Genomic DNA, 17,112 nt, shown 5'->3' on the forward strand with positions numbered 1-17,112 from the left:
CAATTTCCAGAACTTACTCATTTTGAATAGCTGAAACTTTATACCCTTTGACCAACATCTACCCATTTCTTCCTCATTCCACCCCAGGCAACCACCATATAAGTCAGATCATGCAGTATTGGTCTTTCTGTGTCCAGCTTATTTCACTTAGCTTAATGTCCTCTGGGTTCATCCATGTTGTTATAAATGACAGGGTCTCCTTCTTTTTAAAGGCTGAATCCATTGTGAATAATGACATTTATATAAATTTTCTTTATCCACTCATCTGTGGATGGGCACGTAGGTATTTCTGTATCTTAGCAGTTGTGAATAATGCTGCAATGTACATACAAGTGCAGATATCTTCAAGATAGTGATTGTATTTCCTTTGGATATATATCCAGAAGTAGAATTGCTGGTTCACAGGTGAGTTCTATTTTTAATTTTTTGAGGAGCCTCCATACTGTTTTCCATAACGGCTGCACCAAGTTACATTCCCACCAATAATGTATAAGAGTTCCCTTTACACCACATCCTTGCCAACACTTATCTTTTGACTTTTTGATAATAGCTATCCTAATAGGCGTGAGGTAATATCTTATTGTGGTTTTCATTAGCACTTCCCTAGTGATTAGTGATGTTGAGCACCTTTTCAAAGACTGCATTTGACAGTACTTTAGAATTATCAGGTCAGTTGGGAAGTTGGAACACAAGGGGAGAGGAAGAATGGTGGCTGTTGGATAGAGAGGGATGTAAGAGCTAAATTCTCTTCACATGTGACAGTGGGCCAATAGATAATATCTAAACTTTAAAAGTCAGGAAGTAGTAGTGTAACCACACCATTTAGAAATATCTTTTTCCTAGATTTCTCTCTCCAAAACCCTCATCTTACTGTTCTCCTCTGCACTGATCATTTTCTAGGCTTGCTGTACGGTTGTCATTTTTGGATTTACCTTGAATGCAGTTCTGATTTTCTGACTTGAAATTCCTGTTTTCTGAATCTGTGTTCTCCTCTTTGTCAACCTCTTCATTTTGGTGGTGCACATCCTGCAGACATTACTTTAGAAAGGGTGCAGGGACAGTAAGGATTTTTTTGGACTTTTCATATCTGAAAATTTTACTATTCCTTTCTGTTTGGTAGTTTGCCCAGGCATGGAATTCTAGGTTAAAAAAAATCCCACTGAGAAATTTTAAGGCATTTCCCATTGTCTTCTGGCTTCCAGTGCTGATGTTGAAAAGTGTGATGCCATTTTACCTCCTGAACTTTGGTATGGGAACCACATTTTATTTTCCTCATTGGACACTTTTAGTGCCATTTCCATATCCCTAATATTCTGAGATTTCACAGTGATGTATCTTGATGTGAGCCTTACATTCACTGTGCTCAGCACTGGTGTTCTTTTAATCTGGAGCTCCCTTCTGAAAGAAATTGTCTTATACTATTTACTTGATAGTTTTCTCCCTCGTATTTCTTTCCTTCTTTCCTTCCTTCCTTCCTTCCTTTTTCCCTCCCTCCCTCCCTTCCTCTTTCTCTATTTCCCTCTTCTTTTCTTCCTCTCTTCCTTCCTTTCTTTCTTCTGTCCTCTTCTTTCTCTTTTCCTTCCTTCCTCTTTCTCTTTTCCTTCCTCCCTCCTTTCTTCCCTTCTACCTTCCTTCCCTTCTTCCTTTTCTCTTTCTTTCTCTTTCTCTCTTTCTCTTTCTTTTCCTTCCTTCCTTCCTTCCTTCTCTTCCTTCCTTCCTTTCTTTCCTTCCTTCCTTCCTTCCTTCCTTCCTTCCTTCATTTCTCCCTTCCCTCCCCTTCCATCCCCTTCCCTTCCCTTCCTTTCCCTTCCAGTCTTCTTTTTGCTTTTTGGGACAACACTTTACTATGTTGCCCAAGCTGGCTTCAAATCCCTGAGCCCAAGGGACCCTCTCACCTCAGCCTCCCAAGTAACTGGGACTAGAGGCACAGGCCACCATTACACCTGACTCCTTATGTTTTCTCATCTGTCTTTCTAAAATTTTTCTTCATCGAGTGGTAGATCTCCTGAATTGATCCTCTGTGTTATTATATTTTCTTTAATGTCCATTTCTTTCACTTTTTATAATTTTTTTTACATATCTTCAAGACAGGAGAACAAATTCTTTGACTTCTTATTCTAATTTACCTGCCAAACATTTTACTGAACTTTTTTCTAATTTTTTCTATCACATTTTAATTCTCAAGATTTCACCTGACTTCTCTGACTGCTTCTGTTTCTTAGAATCTTGTTTTTATTTCAAAGATAGAATTTCTTCTCTCAGCTCTCTTGAGTATTTTATTTATAGTAGTTCTTGTTTTATAATTTTTTTAGTTCTATGCTGCTTCCTATAGTTTCTATTCCTGTCAAATTTGTTTTTCCCATTTTTTCTTTTTGTTCTTTTTAAACTAGTGTGAATTGTCAGGCTGGAGACATTTCCCAAGTGTCTGCAGCATATAGTTGACATGGCACTAAAAAGCTAATTGAAAGTTCTACGTGGACAGCAGGGCTTGTTAATTTATCTCTTTACCTCTCCTCCCCTTCGTCCACCAAAAGAAAGTCAAGATGTATATGCTCTTTCTCTGGGCCCCTTTAGTTTCTTTAGAGGAGAATCTTCCAATATTCTGCTTGGAAGGCTTATGGTCATCAGAGTCCTGGATGATGAGCACAGTGCTCAGATTTTCACTGCATGGGTCTGTTTTCTGTTCTATTCTTGACTTTTGTTCACTCTAGTGTTCCCAAATCTAGAGTATCTCTTACTAAATCTTCTAGAAGATAACCTCTTGTTTCTCCTGGTTGGAAGTAGGGGAGGCCTAATGAGCAACTTTGCAGGGTGGGGTAGGGATCCAGGGGTCTAAGCAGTCCGCTGCCTACACTGCCTTCAGTATTACCTGGTGCCTCCAGGTTCTGAGCCTTTCTGAGCCTTCAGGGAAAACCAGCTTTACACTCTGTGGTACTCTCTCTATATGCATTCACATAGTAGCTCCTTTCGTTATCTTTAGTTGACCACCATTGCTCTTTCCCCAAATTTGCTACCCTTTCTTATGTGCTATTATCTCCTGTCCTAAGAAAATAAGAAGAGGATTTCTGTTTTTTAACACCTTTTAAAAGTTGGTGTATCATGATGGATTCAAAGAGGATAAGAGGACATAAATGTTTATTTTCTGACATGTTAAGGACCTACTATTACTAAACAGTTAAAATTAGACTTAGTATTTCACATATATACTCCCCCTTAACTATTCCTGAAGTAAACTAGTGCCCATGCTCCAGATGTTGGTGAGATTCTTTCTCTGTGTTTCCAAAGCATGTTAAATAATTCTGAAGGTTAATTTTATTTCTCAATATTTTATTCATGCCTAAACTGTATTGAAGGGCAGAAAACACTGTGGCATGCCTGTGGTCCTAGCTACTTGGGAGGCTGAGGTGGGAGGTTGGCTCCAGTCCAGGAGTTGCAGCTTGCAGTGAGCTGAAATGGTGCCACCACACTCCAGCTTAGGTGAGAGAACCAGATGCTGTTATTTTGATCCACACAAGCTATTGGTCATGTGTGAAGACAATGGAAAGATTTCCTCATAGATTCAAGGACTCAGGATATATAACTTTCCTTTAAAATTCCTTTAAGAAATATTCCCATTGACCGAAATATAAGTCAAAATAAAGAATTCCATTACAGTATAAATGTCATGCATAAAATATTGGTTCGGAGAGATGAAGCTGGTAAAATTTAAAAAGATTTTTAAAAAGATTCAAATATTCTAAAAGTGGTAGAGGATAAAAAATAGCAAAGAATACACAAGTGGTAGGCAAATTAAAAACTGGGGTAACAATACCTATACTTTCTGGTGATAAAGTGGGTGTGGTGGTTCACACCTGTATTCCCAGCACTCTGGGAGACCGAGGTGGGTGGATTGCTTGAGCTCAGGAGTTCAAGACCAACCTGGGCAACATAGTAAGACCCTGTATCTACAAAAAATACAAAAATTAGCTAGACATGGTGGTGCATGCCTGCGGTCCTAGTTACTTGGGAGACTGAAGTAGCTAGGGGAAGTTGTCTTGAGCCCAGGAGTTGAAGTTTGCAGTGAGCTGACATGGTGCCACTGCACTCCAGCTTAGGTGACACAGCCAGACCCTGTCTAAAAAAAAACAAAGGAAAAAATTCAAAAATGAAGATAGCATATTTATAAATGTTTATGTACCATAGAAGAGATCATAGAAATGAACAAAACAAATACAGTTTTGCAATATACAGATATGACAGAATAGGCATCATTGCTAGTCTGAGACTCTGATAGACTTCTCAGGCCTAGGTACTTAAGCAATGCTGCAATGAGAAAGAGCTTGTATAGACCATTTATGGCCCTGGAATAAACTAAAAAGGGATGCCTGAGCTCAAAGATATGATTCTCACATTGCATTACCATATCAATTTCTGAATGTTGTTTGAGTTTCGTGCTGACTTTACCTTTTTATTTTCCTTTTCAACTAAAAGTTTTGCCTAGAGCTTTTGAGCCTACTGATATCATTTTGATTGATATCATTTTGATTGATATCATTTTGAAATGGAAGGAAATGGCTTGAAAAGACACAGGAAATACAATATGAACTGAACTCCCGATGCAAAAGGGAATCTCAAAGTTATAAAGGAAACACAGGCAGCTGGGTGACTTGATCCAGGTCATGTGTTGTGAGTCCTAACCTTTGCATGTCTCATAGTTAGACCTGCATGCAAACTCTGCAATTGGAGTTTTAATGGAGCATGAGTGGATGAATATCATTAATGGGTCAATGAAGCATCTCAAAAATAGAACTCAGCTGCATTTCCAACTTAGTTTCCATCACTTTCTTTCCCACAGTGACGTGTTTCGTCACTCATGCTCGCTGATTTTCCCACTGACTCTATGGCTTCAGCCTAAAATCATCCCTCTTATTTTTCCATAGAACTCACCATGAATTAATCTTGACATGTCCCTCCTTGAAAGGACTATAATTTTTTAAATGTCTTTCTAATAATACTACTCTTCATAAAGATATATACATTTGGCTGTGATCTGATTCTCCTTCACATAATCTTATGTGTTTGAGACCAGTGCATATTACCCTGAATTTTCAGAATCGACACATTTTATTTCTATGAATCAATCCTTACGTATGTACTACGTTTATCCAACAGAATAGAGTCCTTTTTCTCACTAATATTACCAACATACTCTCCCTGACATATGTATTTAAATTAAATCCATGATTAATTGAATTAATTGGGTGGAGAGCGAAAGGAAAGAAAAATAACTTTCAGTCTGGGCATGTTGGCTCACGCCTGTAATACCAGCACTTTGGGAGGCCGAGGTGGGCGGATCACCTCAGGTCAGGAGTTCGAGACCACCCTGATGAACATGGAGAAACCCTGTCTCTACTAGAAATACAAAATTAGCCAGGCATAGTGGTTCATGCCTGTAATCCCAGCTACTTGGGAGGCTGAGACAGCAGAATCACTTGAACCTGGGAGGCAGAGGTTGCTGTGAGCTGAGATCATGCCACTGTACTCCAGCCTGGGAAACAAGAGAGAAACCCCATCTCAAAAAAAAAAAAAAAAAAAAAGGAAAAGTCCACGATTTTATTGTGAGTTACTTGAGGGACGAGAATTGGGTCTCATTCATTTTATGCAATTCCCAGAGCCCAATAGCTTGCTAATTGGTTCTTAATTTAATTACAGTAAAAACTGAGTTATTGTTTTGTCTCAATAAACTTGATGGCAGGTAAAGTGTGCAATCTGTTTTGGATTAAAAAATGAATTATTTGACATTTTCTCTAATATGGGCTTTGGCTGATACACATAATATCATTTTTTTTGTTGTTATTGTCCATACAATAGAAACCCAAACAGTTTTCCAAATAAATAATCAACCGTAAGAAATACTGAAAGGTCACAAATGTTTTTGATACCAAGAGAGTATTTATTGAGCTATAGTTACTCTACCAGATGTAATTCATTGCAAAGTCCAGACCAGACTCAGCAGTTGTAAGCTTAGAAGCCTGTTCCAATGAAATAGTGTGAGATATCTGGTCTTCTGACTGCACACCAAGCATAGAAGTTGGAGGTTTTGTAAGATATTCATGTAAATTGTTGCTTTTAAAATGGTTTCTTGGTGGAATGAACAATTAGCTATATAAATGTAGTGGTGGATCAGAGCAAGGCCAGGTCCAGTGGAGAAGAGGAATGAGAATGACTAGTACACTGACAACATGGTGGTTGAACCAGGGCTGGTGGTCAGGAATGAAGTTCAAAAGCAAGAGGATTCACAGGAGACTGGGCCACAGCAGGTGGTCTGGCAGCAGACTGGATGACAGAAGCTGGACACACAGCAGCCAGGGTGGCAGCAGCTAGAAGTGCAGCAAAAGGGCTGCAGTAGGAGGATTGGCAGCACTGGAGATTATAACAGCTGGGCCTGGAGCAGCTGGACACACAGCAGCTGAGGCGGCAGCAGCTAGAAATGTGGCAGCTGGGGCAGCAGCAGGTGGGCTGGCAGCACAGGGACTGGCAGCACCACGGCCTGCAGCACCTGGACACACAGCAGCTGGGATGGTAGTGGGTCATTCTGCAGCAGGTGATCTGGCAGCAGCTGGGGCAGCAGCACGTGTGGCAGAGGCCTTGGCCACAGCTCTGTTCAGAGCAGACAGAACCACAACAGAAGCTGACCATGGTGTCAGACAAGAATTGCAGATGACAAGCAGGAGGAGGCACTTCTTCCCGTACAATGTGTCTCCATGTGGCTCAGGGAAGTAGCCACCCTCATCGAGCAGCAAGATGAATGGTCTTTGACTCGCCAAAGCTCCACCAGAAATACTGATATCCTCTCAAGTCACTAAGTCCTTGGTTCTTCCCATCTTGTAAAAAAAACTTGGCTCTTGATGCCATACTTCACAGAGTCCTACTCCTGATTCATCTTCTTGAGAATACAAAGTCGCAGTTGTATTTGAATTTAGGCCACATTCTTATGGATGGAATTGCACCCAGCAAGGAGTTGATGAGAAGGTCATGGCCTTGGACTCTTCTTGGCATCTTCCTAGAACATCTTAGGCAGTTTTATTTTTAATAAATATAGATTTCTAGGCAATACTCTTGGATATGCTGTGTCAGTTGATTATTATCCTGAGTAGCTGGGATTATAGGCACCTGCCACCATGCCCAGCTAATTTTTGTATCTTTAGTAGAGACAGGGTTTCACCATATTGGCCAGGCTGGTGTTGAACTCCTGACCTCAAATGATCCGCCCACCTTGGCCTCCCAAAGTGCTGGGATTACAGGCACGAGCCACCACGCCCGGCCCAAAATAGAATTTCTAATGAAATAGACATAATCTAATTTGATCTTCTAGAAGTCTTTTCCAAGCCTCACAACAAAGATTATTAAAATAATTGATTCTCTACTTTGGTAGATTAGATTATTCTTTATTAATGTTTACTCTCCTCCCTCCTCCCACCCAACCCAGAAGTATCCTCTTCCACCCTGTGACTTGAACTTTGCCATGTGAGTTGCTTTGACCAATGAGATGTCAGAAGGTATGACCCAAAGACTCAAAATGTGAGCTTGTTCCCTTGGGCTTCTGCTCTCAGAGAAGGATTGCCCCCTAAAATACCAGACACTCCATTACAACAAATAATTTTTAAATGTAAGCATGCTCATGCATAATCAGATATAATTATAATAAAATTATTTGTTGTTTATCTGAAATTGAAATGTAGCTGGGGAACCTGCATTTTTATTTGCTAACTATAACAACTCTAATTCAAAAGAAAGTCCCAAACCAACCTGTGGCCAGAAGCCAAGGCCAGCCTTAATCAATCAAACCCCAACTAACCGACAGATATATAACCAATAAATAAATACTTGTTACAATAAGCTATGAGAGTTTGTGCTTGCTTGCTATGCAGCAATAGCTGTCTAATTCAACCATGGTAGCAATGTGAAATCAGCTTAAAACACCAATCAATACACAAGGATGAACAGATGGCTTTCTACAAAGAAAATAAAAATAGAAGAGTGGCCAAGTATTTGTGACAGGGTTGGTTTTATTGTAAATTTTGATAAATTTTCTGGAGGGGATAGTTAGTAAATCTTTAGCTGTATCAATAAAATGAGGATTAACGGATAGTGCAAAGTGAGCCTATTCATGTTAAATCGAAGGAGAATCTCATTTTCATAAGCCTATTTGTGAAAACACAGCTTTCGGGTTGACATGCTTGGATTTGTTATCTAAGAGCCTACAGTTCAATGCTGTTTTGGTCAGGCTATGGTGGAAGCTCAAGCTGGTACAGTGCTTCACTAAGAAGCCTCAGGCTCAGCTCACTGCCCTCCCACAGAGGAATGGCAGGTACCGGCCCCTTTATACTAGGATGAAGGCCAAGGTCCCAGAATTCCAAGAACCTTCGCCCCTATCTGATAGTTTCCACTATGCTTTGACTTGTGTAGACACCTACATGGGGCTACTGCAGGCATATCCCAGCAAGTATGTCACCCAGACAACCACCATAAGAAGACTGGAGTTGTGTGTGGCCTGTGGCATCCCCACTGATATCAGCAGTGTCCAGGGCTCTCACTTTACCATATACAAAGTGCAGGAATCGGTGGAGGCCCTGGATATCCATTGGCATTTCTACCTCCCATACAACCCTATAGCAGCAGGGCTGAATGAATGGATGAAACAACCATTGAAGAAACAACTCTAGCAGGAGATGGCCTCTCTGGCTCTGTGGACACACTGCTTACCAGCACCCATCTGCACTCTGAATGAAACTACCCAAGTTAGATGTGTCACTTTGCAAAATCACAAGCCCTGGACACTTAGTGTGGATCTTGTGCATTAATTAAAACTGTGATAAGTCTCACAATGTAACCAGGCCATGAATTACATGCCCTTGAATTAACATGTGTGTTCTCATCTCCCCAGTGCACACACTCTTCTGGCTCAAGGACCTGATACCACCGTCATGATCCAGCTTGACAGTATAAGGGATTGTCTCCTACTCCTTTGCCTCAACCTGGGACTCAACCTGGGTCTATGCTCTTGCCATAGAACCTACCCACTGGAGAGCACATCATTACATGGGCCCAGAAATCACAAACCAGCCCCAGATGGTACAGTTTTTTCACTCCATGGGGCAAGGGCATAGAACATGATATATAGATCACACCCATTTTACAACCTATTCCTCCTTGTACTTCTAAATAATCAATCCTGGTCCCCAATTGTGCAAGGAGGTGATCATCCTCTCATTATGGGATATTACAATATCCCCACTGTCTCACTCTGGCTGCGACACGTTGCAGAAGTGGCCAATCCATGTGGTATTGCAAACCAAGCACAGGCTGCTGCTGGGGGTGGTGCTGTCTCAGAACAACACAACTTCCTGTCTTGTTAGATGGCCTAACCTGCCCTTTCTTTTCTTTTTTTTCTTTTTTTTCTGGAGACGGAATTTCGCTCTTGTTGCCCAGGCTAGAGTGCAGTGGCACAATCTCGGCTCACTGCAATCTCCGTCTCCTGGGTTCAAGTGATTCTCCTACCTCGGCCTCCCAAGTAGCTGGGATTACAGGCATGCACCACCACACCCAGCTAATTTTTTGTATTTTTAGTAGAGTTGGGGTTTCACCATGTTGGTCAGCTGGCCTCAAACTCCAGACCTCAGGTGTTCCACCCGCCTTGGCCTCCAAAATTGTTGGGATTACAGGCATGAGCCACTGTGCCTGGCTGACTTGCCCTTTCTTCTACCCACTAGGTATCTCACCTGTTGCCCATAGGTGGTGTACCTGTTCACCAACTGGGTGCAAATGGTGACCTTTCTCCTAAACAAAATGGACAGTTGCTTCTGCAGAGAGCTGCCCTTCTTCTCCAGCATCAGCCTGCCATGGTGCATCCAAGCAGCTAACCTCAGTATCTGGAGCCACTTCTATACTTGGTATAATGACCCCCACCCATTTCCCTTTTGTAATAAAAGCACTTTATGTGATAAGTTTCCCACCATCAGAGATGAGACAACATATTTTCCATCTAGCATAGGAGCAGGTTAATGTCACCCCCACTGTGGGATATTCTGTAGATGATGGGCCAGGGTGGACAACAGCAGTATAGATACAGCTTGTGGGCTGTGCACCCATATGTATTAAAAGGCATGATAATAGCATGCCACAAGCTAAAATCGGTGATATGGGATGGCTACCCCCACAGTGTAATGTAATCTATTTCTTCAGGTAATAGACATGGAATGTGACGGCAATGTAACCAATCTCTTCAGGTAACCAGTGATACGTGACTGTGATGACAGAGTGACTCTCCACATGGGGGCCTACCACACCCCTTAGGATGGCCGTGGGCATATGGCATCCACGATTGTCCTTACTTATCCTATAATTGGACTGGTAGATGCACCTGGGGACATCCTCATTTGTTGGGACACATCGTGCCCAGTTTACACACCGTTCTTCCTAACTGGGAAATTGTAAAAGCCAGGCACTACTGGAAGCATGCATCCTGGTAGTTTTACCTGTTGGCCACTGTTGCTGCTCCCCACCCCCGCCCACCACCCAAGTGGTGACAACAGACATACAGCTGCAAGTTGAGGCCCTGGCGAAACATAGGGCTGCAGTCTTTAATGATACCTGTCATGATATTACTCTTCTCACCGAAGAAACTGTCCAAATTAGGTACGTTACTTTGCAAAATTGCATGGCCCAGGACATCTTAACCACCTACCAGGGCAGAACCTGTGTATTAATTAAAATTGAATTTTGTGTATATATCCCTGATTACTCTCACAATGTAACACAGGCCATGCAGGCCCTAGCTATACATATTTCTGCTATAGAATCACTATCTTATGACCCTGTAACCACATAGTTTAATCAACTCCTGAGCACTTGGAAAAACTTTATATACAGTATGATTGCTATTACATTCATTATTCTTTTTTGTTGCAGTAGTTTGTATTGCTGCTGAAATATCTGGTTGCAAGGCTCCTCTGCAAACCCTGGCCCCAGGGAAATCTCAGAAGAATGGTGTGATTAGACTGTAAGGGCTATTCAAGCATGCTGGGGTGGAGGATATGGCAGACACACCTGGCAGCAATAACTTAACTTAAGCATACTCTGAGAATGACCCTACAATCAAAGAAGAATGTATGCTTAGAGTTCTGAGCTAAGGATCGGGGAGTGGCCAACCTGGAGATCCACTCCTTATCTATGAAGGACGTTTGAATCCCTACCTCATCCATTAGAACACAGGTCATACTGGGGATTGAGGCCCTTTGTTTCGGATTAAATGGAGGCTGTTAGGTGGAGGGTTCTAAGTGAAAATACTGTGTGAACTGCATGCTTTTTACAAATGGTAGCAGTTCTCCTGTCCAGACACCACCACTGGACCACCCTTGTATGTAAGTTCCCCTAACAAACCCCGCATCATGTTAGCTGTCTCCAGGTCCCTTCTCTAGCCTCTTGGACACATTGTCATCCTTACTGGTCAGTGGGGGTCCAGGATGACAATCTGTCATCTGAGCAAAACATTTCCCTAATTCTCTTCCAGTACCACTTCTAACTTTACTGCTGAAAGGAAAGTTCATTACTTATTTTTTTTAATCTGTGTTTAATATGTATAAATGTAAGAGGTTCAAATGCAGCATTGTTACATGGATATATGGCATAGTGGCAGAAGTCTGGGCTTCTAATTTAATATATGTTTTCTTTCCTGTCTAAAGACCATGGTTTACTGAACCCAGTGAGCATAAAACTCATAGTAGAGGCTACTTACTCAAGATTGAGGAGACCTGGACTTCAGACCTCATATAGTGACCTCGTTGTGTGACCTTGGTACACTCTCAGGACCTCAGCTGTAGAGTGAGGGCATAGGCCTACATATTCTCCATAATCCCTTCCCAGACTCTACAGATGCAATGACTAATTCCAAATAAATTACAAAGGTAGTAATTGCAATGGGTCCTTGAAGAGGGTTTTACAGTCAAGGTAGAAGTTGAGTTTGGATTGGAAGGATAAGGAGGGCATTCCAGGTGAATGATGACACATCAAAACCAAGGCAGGAAAGCCCAGGTCCTAGTCAGGGGAGAGTGACCACACCAGTGGGCAGGGATCTGCATTTCGTGTGGTCCCTGCTGACATGAAAAACCACAAGCCTGTCTTTAAGTGAGTCATGGAAGGAGCTATCTGTGAAGCAGATGACTACTGGTCGGCACTAGGATGATGCTATTAACCTGCTACCATCATGCCCATGTGCATTAATAAGGCAAGTCACTGCTTGGGTGCTGGTGATGGGAGCCTTTGAAGACAAGGAATAACATGCTAATTTTAGCGCCAAAGGGCAGAGTGATTAGATACTAACTAGTTTAGAAAACACATTCTTTTCTCTCTTATGGGTTAGGAATACTTAAAAGGAAAATTAATCAGAAGTGAATCCAATGTCTACATTTGGTAAGGATAAACAATACAAGAAAATGAGTGAATATTTGTGGTGTATGTACATGAATATGTATGAGGTGAAGAGTGACCAAAATACCATTAGTCAATGCTAAATCTTCATTTAATTGGCCAGAAGATGCACAAGAAAATGATCACGTGTCGAGGGGTCATCAACACCCGGCCAGGGTATATAAAGGGCCCGGAGCAGGAGGAGGACATTCACACCTGAGAACATCCAGCGCCTCTCAACAGCCCACCCCACACCAGCCTCAGACACCACCATGACCGGCTCCTGCTGCGGCTCCACCTTCTCCTCCCTGAGCTACGGGGGAGGCTGCTGCCAGCCCTGCTGCTACCGCGACCCCTGCTGCTGCCGCCCCGTGACCTACCAGACCACCGTGTGCCGCCCCGTGACCTGCGTGTCCCGCTGCACGCGTCCCATCTGCGAGCCCTGCCGCCGCCCGGTGTGCTGCGACCCCTGCTCCCTGCAGGAAGGCTGCTGCCGCCCCATCACCTGCTGCCCCACGTCGTGCACGGCTGTGGTCTGCAGGCCCTGCTGCTGGGCCACCACCTGCTGCCAGCCTGTGTCTGTGCAGTCCCCCTGCTGCCGGCCCCCCTGCGGCCAGCCGACGCCTTGCAGCACCACCTGCAGGACCTTCTCCTGCTGAGACCCCACCTCTCCCCTCAATGCACGAAACATTGCCAGGTGCACAGAATCATGTGCAGACTCTTCTACCCCTTCTGGATCAGATGAGAGACTCCACCTTTGCAGCCTAGCTGATCCTCAAGCACGAATTCAACAATAACATCCTGTTTCCCCACATAATCATGCAGCTAATCCTGGCCCTCTCTGACAATCTTGAGAAAAATTCCAGCTTTCATCATTTGAATTCCTGGCTTGGAAAAAAAAAAAAGAGTAAATAAAAATCAAAGCTCCTCTTGAATAGAACTCTGTCCCACTGACTCATCACCCTTTTTTCTATTATTTCAAGGTTCTCAGATGAGATTATTTTTCTTCCAGGATAATACTATTTGTATGCTGTATTTTTGCCTGTAAAAATAAAATAAAATTTTATTTCTGGGGAAGTAAACACACTTCTTTTTATTTATTGTTTATCACTCTTCAAAAGTTCATATTTAGCTTACATTACAGCATACGGAATCAGAAGAACGAAAGGAAAGATTTTCTAAGGGCCATTTTTGAGCTTTAGAATAGGAACAACTCAGGTGGAAGGTCTATAATTTTAATAGCATTTCAAATAAATCTGATCATCTCATGTGATTCACCTTCATATTTCTAGTCGCAGGTTTTATGGTGATGCCGAGGAAATGGTGAGACTACAGTAGGTCTCTGTAAACATAAACTTGACTTATGAATAATTCACACACATGATAAGGGGGAGGAAGTCTAAGTTAAGTTACAGCCCCATTTGTTCACCAATGTAGAAAACTGTGCAGTAATTGATGTCAGACAGGACCTGAGAATCCCTAGCCACTGAACATCCCATGCTGGAGGAACCACTATCCCAAATTCTCCATGGTTCCCATCAGCACCATCACGGCCAGTTCTACTTCCAGTGGAGTGGCTGCTGCTGAGAAGACAGGGAGAAATGAAGCCTTGGTTATCATCATCCTGGTTTTGAGCTCCACATTCATCTTACCATTTAAACACCAATGCAGTTGAAATGGTGATGACATTAATCCATACTGCATATATTGTTGATATTGTTAAATACTTGTAGGTTGGTAAGGAAGGCTAACCACTATCATTTCCCTGAGAAATATGTTTTTAGTTCCTAGCATCTGACAGAAAAGAGGTTTCTTTGATAGTTCGGCGTGTATTCCTGGGCATATCTACCTGCCCATTGAAAGAAGTGAGGCAAGGGAAGCTTTGTGAGGGCAGAGGTCTTCATTTTTTTAAATTTAAATTTATTTTAAGTTCAGGGGTACATGTGCAGGTTTGTTATATAGGTAAACTGTGTGTCACAGGGTTTTGGTATACAGATTATTTCATCACCCAGGCAATAAGCATAGTAACAGATGGCCAGGTGCAGTGGCTCATGCCTGTAATCCCAGCACTTTGGGAGGCTGAAGTGGGTAGGTCACTTGAGGCCAGGAATTCAAGACCAGCCTGGCCAACATGGCGAAACCCTGTCTCTACTAAATATACACAAATTAGCTGGGCATGGTGGCATGCACCTGTAATCCAAGCTACTCAGGAGGCTGAGTCAGGAGAATCACTTGAACCTGGGAGGCAGAGGCTTCGGTGAGCCAAGATTGCACCACTGCACTCCTGCCTGGGTGACAGAGTGAGACTCTGTCTCAAAAAATTAATTAATTAATTAAATTAAACAAAAGCATAGTAACAGACAGGTGGTTTTTTCATCCTCACCCTCTTCCCACCATCCACCCTCAAGTAGGCCTCAGTATCTGTTGTTCCCTTCTTTGTGTCCATATGTATTCAATGTTTAGATACCACTTATAAGTGAGAACATGCGGTATTTGGTTTTCTGTATCTGCATTAGTTCGCTTAGGATAATGGCTTCCAGCTTCATCTACATTGCTACAAAGGACATAATTTCCTTTTTTTATGGCTGTGTACTATTCTGTGATGTATGTGTACCATATTTTCTTTATCCAGTCCACCCTTAATGGGTATTTAGGTTGATTTCATATTTTTGCTACTTTGAACAGTGCTGCAATAAACGTATGCATGTACGTGTCTTTATGGTAGAATGATTTCTATTCCTCTGGGTCCATACCCAATAATGGGATTGCTGGGTTGGATGGCAATTCTGTTTTAAATACTTTCAGAAATTGCCAAACTGTTTGCCACAATGGCTGAACTAATTTACATTGAGGGCCAGGATCTTGACTAACTTTGTTCACTACTAGATTCCCACTGACCTGCACAATATTTGGCACATTGAGTATAATCAAAAATGATGTGTTGAATGATGAATAAATAAGTTCTAAGGGAATTGGTTAGAAGAGAGAAAAACGTCATCGTTCCATCCCAACTCTCAACTCATCATGCTGGATGTGCATATTCTTAAAATAAAACAATAAACCAATCATGACGAAAGATCTTTTTTCTGGAAATATGGTAAAAGTTTCTCAACAAGAAGACTGTTATATTCAAAACCTTTACATTTTCAGTATGTGCACAACGGAGTTTTATCTTTGTTAATGGTTTGGTAATTAACCAATGGATAGGCTCGTAAGTCTAATTTCTTTCTATATATTCTGTTTTCTTTTCTTTTGTTTTTTTTTGGAGACAGAGTCTTGCTCTGTTGCCCAGGTTGGAGTGCAGTGGCACAATCTCCGCTCACTTCAAGCTCCGCTTCCCAGGTTCATACCATTCTTCTGCCTCAGCCTTGTGAGTAATTGGGACTACAGGTGCCCGCCATCATGCCCAGCTAATTTTTTGTATTTTTAGTAGAGACGGGGTTTCACCATGTTAACCAGGATGGTCTCGATCTCCTGACCTCGTGATGCACCCGCAACAGCTTCCCAAAGTGCTGGGATTACAGGCGTGAGCCACCGCGCCCAGCCTCTTTGTATATATTCTTGATCACTGTTTCCAAAATTTGCTAAGTACATCTGTTTTTCTCGTCTCAGAGATTCTCTTTTTAGCCTTCTAGAGACCTCCTTATTTAAAAGTGTTTTCTCAAATGGAGAATGCCTTGTTTCCCCCCCAAAGTTATCGCTATTATTGAATCTCGTTTATTTCTACAGTCACCCCATTCTTTGATTGGCCAAAGTGGCTTGGTGCAGATCTGGGTAAGCCTGTAAGAAACCATGCAAGAAGTGTGATCAATAAGAAGGCTTATACTTGAACCTTCAACTTCAGATCTGTTAGGTTGGTGCAAAAGTAACTGCAGCTTTTGCCGTTGAAATTAATGCCAAAAACCGCAATTACTTTTTGCACCAACCTAATAGAACAGACTTAGTTGTAAAGGAAAAGGTCAGGACCAAGCAAATTAAGAGGCAAAGACTAAAAAGTGATTGAGTGACATAATCTGCCTACAAGTCATGACAATTTCAAACAATTAAAAATGACAATTGGTTCCATAAGCAGAAATGAGCCCCAGCATAGCACACAGGGAGACGTTGAAGACACTGAGGTACGGGCCGGATGAGGCCTGAGAACACATTCAACTGGGATCACTACTGAAGGGTTTTGTTATACTGCAAGACTGCAGCCTTCATCTACATAGACTTGTTTGACTTCCTCACTATTTTGCTTTGTTCACAATACCCCATGATCATTCAATTATGCCCAACTATGACACTATCTCCTTAGGGTATGTTTTGACAGTTTCAGAAGGCTGAATAGAAGGTAATTCTCCCCATTCCTAAGGCTATCTTGGTAAGACATAGAGTCCTTTCAGCCGACTCTAAAAAATTAGCCATATCACAAATAACAACTGTTTTCAAAGTAAATACACTGTAAAAGTTCCTAAATAAAATAGACATTCCTTAATATCGGGGAATGTGGTACCTATAATCCATTCTTTAGCTACAGTGAGTTATTCAGCTTTTGGGGCTGACAAATAATGTTCCCACAGATATTTCTGGTGTGAGTATTGGCTCCAACACTTACTAGGTACATGACCTTGGGTAAGTCACTTATCTGGTTCCTTATGTGTGAAATGAGAAATAAACAGTATC

At 42.0% G+C, this 17,112-nt stretch overlaps 1 protein-coding gene and 2 long non-coding RNA genes across 4 annotated transcripts in view; 2 read left to right on the plus strand and 1 right to left on the minus strand.

The window, feature by feature from the left end:
- Positions 1-17,112, minus strand: part of LOC117067040 — a 185,729-nt gene that overhangs the window by 13,743 nt on the left and 154,874 nt on the right. The gene's annotated exons all lie outside the window — the stretch shown is intronic.
- On the plus strand, positions 291-10,377 carry LOC117067043. 2 transcript variants are annotated; one of them, XR_004430581.1, is made up of 4 exons: positions 291-405; positions 8,927-9,114; positions 9,753-9,932; positions 10,269-10,377. It is a non-coding gene; the product is annotated as an uncharacterized LOC117067043 (long non-coding RNA). The 2 variants fall into 2 exon arrangements; XR_004430580.1 differs by having other exon boundaries at positions 9,753-10,353.
- On the plus strand, positions 12,629-13,529 carry LOC117067030 (keratin-associated protein 2-1). The gene has a single exon (XM_033183086.1). It carries the CDS (start codon positions 12,720-12,722, stop codon positions 13,104-13,106), a length of 387 nt encoding a protein of 128 aa, XP_033038977.1. The 5' UTR covers positions 12,629-12,719; the 3' UTR covers positions 13,107-13,529.

Source organism: Trachypithecus francoisi, unplaced genomic scaffold (genome assembly GCF_009764315.1).
Source record: "Trachypithecus francoisi isolate TF-2019V2 unplaced genomic scaffold, Tfra_2.0 Lachesis_group20, whole genome shotgun sequence".
Taxonomy (NCBI): domain Eukaryota; kingdom Metazoa; phylum Chordata; class Mammalia; order Primates; family Cercopithecidae; genus Trachypithecus; species Trachypithecus francoisi.

Coding starts and splice junctions, on each gene's coding strand:
- LOC117067030 (XM_033183086.1), top strand. CDS start 12,720: ATGACCGGCTCCTGCTGCGGCTCCACCTTCTCCTCCCTGAGCTACGGG.